General features: G+C 18.6%; 2 protein-coding genes across 2 annotated transcripts; one reads left to right on the top strand and one right to left on the bottom strand.

Annotated features, from left to right (window-relative positions):
* Window positions 1–723: 723 nt before the first annotated feature.
* On the top strand, window positions 724–1,866 carry PRSY57_0711700 (calmodulin, putative; the record flags this gene model as incomplete). The annotated part of the gene is made up of 3 exons (XM_012906774.2): window positions 724–830; window positions 1,014–1,596; window positions 1,786–1,866. 3 exons carry the CDS (start codon window positions 724–726, stop codon window positions 1,864–1,866), a joined length of 771 nt encoding a protein of 256 aa, XP_012762228.1.
* A 688-nt stretch (window positions 1,867–2,554) lies between these two features.
* Window positions 2,555–7,102, bottom strand: PRSY57_0711600 (palmitoyltransferase, putative; the record flags this gene model as incomplete). The annotated part of the gene is made up of 5 exons (XM_012906773.2): window positions 2,555–5,999; window positions 6,147–6,346; window positions 6,499–6,615; window positions 6,785–6,863; window positions 6,987–7,102. 5 exons carry the CDS (start codon window positions 7,100–7,102, stop codon window positions 2,555–2,557), a joined length of 3,957 nt encoding a protein of 1,318 aa, XP_012762227.2.
* Between the last annotated feature and the right edge of the window lie 815 nt (window positions 7,103–7,917).

Below are 7,917 nucleotides of genomic sequence, written 5' to 3'. Positions count from 1 at the left end.
TTTTTTTTTTTATTTTATTAATTTTTTTTTTTTCCCTATGATAAGAAGTATATTTAAATGTAGTATTAAATCTTAGATGAGTAAATAATTATATTTATACGTTAAATATAAAAAAGAATTCACAAGAAAAAAAAAAAAAAACATATTATGGATTGCTATGTTTTTATAGCTATATATCATTTGTCTATGTATATAGTATATATAACACTTTATATAAAATGATAAAAATTGGAAATGTAATTAAATAAATATTTATATAGGTTTAAAAATAATATTTCATTTCATATATAAAATGTTATTCTCCATAAAAGGTTTTATAACATAAGTAATTATCTGAAACTCTTCTTTAAATTATAAAAAAATAAAATGAAATCCTTTAAATACTATTGAAAATGACGAAAATGAAATTGTTATTTTAATCAAACGATCCATAAATATTATATATATATATATATATATATATATATAATTATGTATGTATGTATTTATATACTTAACATATTCATATATTAATTCATTCATTTATTTATTTGCTTGCTCATAACTTTGAACTTTTTCCTCTCCAATCATTTATAAATCACCTGCATATATTTCATCAGTAGCGTTAATGTTTCCTATTCTCTTTTATTTTTTTTATATTATTTTACACCTATAATATTATAAAGCTCTAAAAAAATTATATCACACATTATAAAAAGCATATTGTAAATTCAATTATAACGAATGGAATATGCAGGTGAAGAATTTCAATTAACAGAATATCAAATAAAGAAAACCATAAAGGCTTTTAATTATTTAGATAAAAAAAAAAAAGGATTATTAAAATTTGAGTACAACATGTGAAAGAAAAAGAAAATATATATTTATATAGGGACATATACATATGTACACATATATATATATATATATATATATATATATATATATATATAATATCTACTTTATTTGTTATATAATTCTTTTCTAGTTCGTTCTGATTTTTCATTAATTAATTCTTATACACAATTCCCAAGTTTATTAGGGTCCTTATTACGATGTAGTGGTTATAACTTATCGTTAAAAGAAGTTGAAAAAATAAAAGAGAAGATAATAGAAAATAAAACTTTATATAGAAAAAAAGATGAACAAGATGAACAAGTAGAAAATGAAAAAAGACAAGATTATGAAAATGTAAAACGTAAGCAGGAAGAAAATTCTTCTCTTGATAATTTAGATAATGGTGAAAAAGAAAAATGTCAGATAAAAGAACAAAATAATAATTATAATAATGAGGATGATAATAATAATATATCAAAATTATTGAGTAATTTAAAGAATTACGATAATTTTATGGAATTAGAAAAACAAAAAGAACTATTAAGAAAACAAGAAGAAGAAAATAAAAATATATTTACTATTAAAGAATTTTTTCGAATCATACAAATACCAGATATTATTATGGAAGCAAAACCTATCAATGTATTGAATGCTTTTGAAATATTTGACGAAAAAGGAAATGGAACTATATCTATAAAAAGGTTAAGATTTATTTTGCAGTATTTAGGTGAGCCTTTAACAAATGTAGAATTTGATGAATTCTTCGAGTGGATTAAAACGGTAAAAAAAAAAAATATAAGAAATATGTACATATATATATATATATATATATATATATGTATACATTTATACGTATATACCAATTTTTTATCTTTTAAATAATTCATAATTCTCCACACTTTCACTTATCCCTTTATAACTTAAAATATTAGTTGCTCATATTATTTCCCATCTGTGTTTATATTATAGCTTGATAAAGTTTATAAGACAGACTATATAATTTATGAAGATTTAATAAATGAGTTAATAAATAAAGATTCCAATATATAATAAAACTTAATATAATATATGGAAGAATTATATATTGAAAAATATACTATCCAATATGTTATAGTAATATACACATTGTATTATAATAATATACACATTGTATTATAATAAAATACACATTGTATTATAATAATATACACATTGTATTATAATAATACATATACTTTTTTTCTTTTTTCTTTTTTCTTTTTTCTCTTTTCTTTTTTTCCCCATCGTTTTACTTATTTAAAGACTGAAGTATATAAAAAATAAAAAAATCTTTACAAAGTTGCAAATATTTAATAAAATAAATGTTATAAGTTGAAATTCATATATTTCATTTATTTCATTTTTTTTTTTTTTTTTTTTTTTAATGCACAGTTTTTAAAATAATATAAGGCATGCCTTTTATATGAATAAAAACAAATAAAACAGCGGAATTAACAAAATGACACATTATATATATATATATATATATATATATATATATATATAATAAAATGATTATATAAATAAATATACTCGTTTTTTATGTAAATTAAACAAAAAAAAAAAAAAAAAAAAAAACTTATAATAAACATTTAATCAAGATATATAATATATATAAAATATATACTTAAATATATTCATTTATATAACAAATGTATATGAAAAAAATTAAGATTTTATATAAAAGTTTATAAAATAAACAAATGATAATACAATAAAATCAGTCATTATCATTATTAGGTGGTATATGTATACAATTAATTATTAGAGCAAAGGATGTAAAGAAATAAAAAATTTTGGATGCTGTGCTTTTCTTTTTTAAATCTGAACGCATTTTATGTTGTTTATGTTTATAAATTAAATAATTGATTAACTTCATTTTATCATATTTGGATAGATATTTCAATTTTTTATTAAATATATTAATATCATCTTTTTTGTTTAGGATATCATTACTAAGATTATATTTTTCATAAGATAAGTATTCTTTGTTATTATAACACAAATGTATATTTTCATTTGATTTAGATAATAATTTTATTTTTTGTCTTAATAAATGATTTTTATATTTATATTTATAGATTTTTCTACTATCCAAATAGTATAATTTACTAGGGTTATAAAATTCACATTTCTTTTTTCTTCTTTTTAGTAGTTGTGAAATTCTATAAAGTTTTATATATTTTCGTTTCCTTCTTTCTTCTTTTTTTTTTAACAAATTATTATTAAAACTATTATAGTAAATGTTATTATTGCTTGATAATTTTTTTTTTTTTTTTTTTCTACTCATATTTAAAATAAACTTTATTTTTTTTTTCTTTTTCCTTTCATCGTATTTATTCGTATATATATTAATGATAACATCATTAGGATGTGACAAAAAACTTTCTTTCTTTTTCATATCATCAATATATTTAATATATTGGATATATTCATCATTGGGAATAATTTGAACATGTTCCTTAAGTTCTTTATTGTTCCCGGTATCAAGAAGTTTATTTGTTTGTTTTTCTTTTTTATTTTTTTTACTAGTATCATTTTCCAATCCCTTAACATGATCATGATGATGATGAGCATCATCATTATAATGCTCGTTTATTTTTTTTGTTTTCTCCTTATATTTACTTTTCTTTTTTACGTTGATAACGTGAGTATCCATACTAGTATTGTCACTAAGTGACGACTTTTTATAAATGATTTTTTTTTTTAACTCAGTTTCATAACCATCGTTACAACAACATTCATCCATACATTCACAAAAAAAATTTTTACTAAAAATGTTTTTACAATATATATTATTATGTTTATATTTTTTCATTTCATTTTTATTTCCATTGTATAGAAATTTATTTAGATATTTTAATTTATGAACATGTTCAAGATTTTCATAATAACAATCATTATCATTATGATATTTATTTTTATCATTTATATATTTATTTCCATCATTTATATATTTATTTTTATCATTTATATATTTATTTTTATCATTTATATATTTATTTGTATCATTTATATAATTATTTTCATCATTTATATATTTATTTTTAACATTTATATATTTATTTTCATCATTTATATATTTATTTTTATCATTTATATATTTATTTTCATCATTTATGTATTTATTTTCATCATAATAATATATTTCTTTTTGATCATCTTTTATTTCTTTTCCTTTTAACGTTTCATCGTTTGTCACTTTACCCTTTATATTTTTTTTTAATTTTGCTTCTTCATTGATTTGTTCATCCCTTTCATTTGAATACTTGACAACATAATATGTCTCCTTTTTATTTTTAAAATTTTGAATAAAGGAAAACCCTTTTTTATTATAGAAAAATGAGTGTTTAATTTTATTAAAACATTTTATTTTATTATAACCATAGGTCATAATATTTTTGCTTTGATGAATATTACCAGAATGATTCGTGTTTTGTATATTATCTTTTTTAAATTCATTTTCAGCATAATCATTAAGATAATGATTATTATTACAACAATTATTATTATTATTTTTATTATTATTATTATTATTATTATTATTGTTGTTGTTGTTGTTGTTATTATTATCATAATTATTATTATATTTATTATTATATTCGTTGTTATTATTTTCATTATTATGATTATCCCCCTTATTATTATCATCACTATCATTATTGTTGTTATTATTTTTTTTAATTTTATTTTTATAATTTTCATTCTCTTCTTTCCAATTTTTTATAACAATAATATAATTATTATCTTTCATTCGTTTTTGATGAATTCCCATAAGATCGTGAACCCTAAAATCACAGAGATCGTGATTTATTTCGTTTTCCATTATATAGCTCCCTAAGCTTTCATTATTCATATCTATAGATTGTTCATTTGTTTTGGTAGTAAACGTAGAGTTATTACAATTACACATAAGGTAATTATAGTAATTATCATGGTAAATATTATTATATACATGATGCTTATCCTTATTATTATCATGGTTATCTATATCATATAAGCTATTCTTGCTATGGATATTACACTTACTTTGTTCTTTATCCATATAATCTTTTCCCCCTATACGTTTACTTGTACTTGTACTTCTATTTATGCTTCCACTTCTACTCATACTACTACTTAGATCCTTCATAAACATGGGTAATCCTAAATTTTCATTCAAATGAATAACCTGCTTTACAGGTACCTGATTTGCTTCCTCAATATCACATGTTACATTTTCACTATCACTACCCTTTTTTACTTTTGGTAATTTAATTTTTGAGTATCTAAAATTTTTATCTATCTTAAGATAATGAGTTGATTTGCCTATTGCTTTATTAGATGTATTATTAAATTTGGGATAATCAAATTTTTCATTAAGGTGTTTTTTATCATTATATTGTTTTTTTTCATTAGGGTCTTTTTTTTCATTATATTGTTTTTTATCATTATATTGTTTTTTTTCATTAGGGTCTTTTTTTTCATTATTTTTTTTTTTTTTATTAATTTTAATTTTATTTTTTTTCATATTATTAGATTTCTTTTTAATTTTATTATCAAATAATTTTAAATGAAGATCCTTTGATGTAAGAAAATCATGGGTATCAATTAATTTTATTGGTTTCTTAAAAGTTTTCTTTTTATAATTTATTTCATTACTAAGATTATAAAATGAATTATGATCATCCATATCATTACCTTCTGCTTCACATATAGATACTCCTTTATCACTTAATAATAAAATATTATGATACGAATTTTCATCAATAATTTGTAATTTGGGGTTCACAAAATTTATATAGGATGGTCTAGTTTTAGTAAATAATATTTCTTTTATATTATTTAATACCCCTATATTGAATGGATTATCATTTTGATAAAACGTTTTTATCTGTTCATATGTTGTTTGATTTGTGACGATAGTATAAATATGATAACATAATAAACCTACAACAAACCATAATGTTAAAATGGTATATATAATTAATATTATACTATCAGGAGCAAATCTCCATATGTGTATAAAAATCTTTTCCGTATTATATCCTTCCTTTGATAGGATATTTATACACACAACTAATTTATAAATGCTTGCACTTAATGTAATGCATATCAAAACATACAAATTAAAAACGAAATAAACGAAATATTTGTAATTTCGTGCACCAATGCAATTCCCAACCCTACAAAAATACAAAACAAAAATTAAATTAAAAAAATATAAAAAGGTATTATATATATAAATTTATATATTTATATATTCATTTATATATTCATTTATATATTCATTTATATATTCATTTATATATATATTTTTTTATTTAACTTACCATGGGCAATGGTGATCAAATTTTTCAACACAATTATCACAAATGGAACAATGAACAGTCCTTATACCTCTATATATATTACATGTATAACAATATTTTAACTTATAAAAATTCCCGTTTATCAATAATTCCTTTTGTCTTGGGGGCTGTGTCTCTCTATACTGTTCCACAATTACGTCGTACAAATTCAACACAGATTTCTAAAAGAAAACAATTGAACACATAAAAAAAAAAAAAAAAAAAATATATATATATATATATATATATTATATTTATATGTACATGTGACATATCAAAATATACAATTATTATACATACACATATTCATATTCCAATTTCTACTTTAACTTACTTGTCTTGGTATTATACCAGGATCCATAAAACTTGTTCTCAAAAATGTGTATATAGTTAGGATAAAAAAAAATACGTTGACAATAGAAACATAATATATTTCTTTTTCAAATAACCACTAAAATAAGAGAAATGAAAAAAAAAAAAAATAATATATTATATATATATATATATATATATATGTAAAAGTTTTTATAACTTCTTAACATTATATCCTTTTAAATTTAAAAGGACACGCCTATAAATAGCATATAAATAAATATAAATTTGTATATATTTTTTTTTACCGTTGATGTAAAGATATGAAAAATAGCTACAGGGATGAATATCATAAGAAAGGATGATACCACTGTTAAAAAGGCGGGTCTAAAAAATATAAAATAATGATAAAATATTATGATGATAACAAAAATAAATACATATGTATCTATCTATATATATATATATATTTATTTATTTATTTATTTATATTTTATTATTAATCCTTACCCTGATACCAAGGACCCATTACAATGTATTTGATTTTCTCCATATATTTGTACATTATGAACGTTATCAAAATTTGTTCTTCCTTCTATCGTTTTCTTCCTTTTTAATATTTTCATTTCTTAATATTTCATATCATTTTTCTTAAAAATACAAAATTACTTATAAAAAAAAATAAAAAAAAAAGAAGAAAAAACAAAAAGTCTTCTATTTTTCTTCTGCTCTTTACGTAAAAAAGAAAAAGGATATAATAGTGTTCTTCTTTAAAAGATTAAAAAACAATATATATCCTTATATATATTTATAATAGTGTAGATCAATAGTAAAATATGAACAAAATTATTATATAGTTATTATTCCACGAAAAAGTAGGAAGGATATTACAAAATATAAATATATAATTATATCTATTTAATTAGAAAAGAAAAAAAAAAAAGAAAAAAAAAAAAAAAAGAAACAAAGTAAATAAAGTGAACAATATAATTATCTGTATAATTTTTCTTTTTAGAAAATAATAATAAATGAATAAATATAATATATATATATATATATATATATATATATATTTAAAGGTCTCATTTATTATGGATGAGATAATTGAAAATTATTAAAAATATATGTAATACATATATAATATTATATTCCTATTGTATATATAATAAAATATATTTTTCTTTATTTTATTTTATATTTATTATTAATATATGTTTAATACCTTTTCAATTATATATAAAAACAATGTTCACAATTAATATATATATAAATATATATATATATATATATATATATATATATTTTATATATAATAATAAAGATATACTTTATTAGCATTAGTACTATTAATTATAATATATGCATTAAAAAATAATATATATTATTTTATATAGTTTTTTTTTTTTTTTTTTTTTTTTTTTTTTTTTTTTTTTTTTTTTTT

This window comes from Plasmodium reichenowi, chromosome 7, assembly GCF_001601855.1.
Source record: "Plasmodium reichenowi strain SY57 chromosome 7, whole genome shotgun sequence".
In the NCBI taxonomy this organism is placed as follows: domain Eukaryota; phylum Apicomplexa; class Aconoidasida; order Haemosporida; family Plasmodiidae; genus Plasmodium; species Plasmodium reichenowi.
This window is presented reverse-complemented; position numbering and strand designations above follow the sequence as displayed.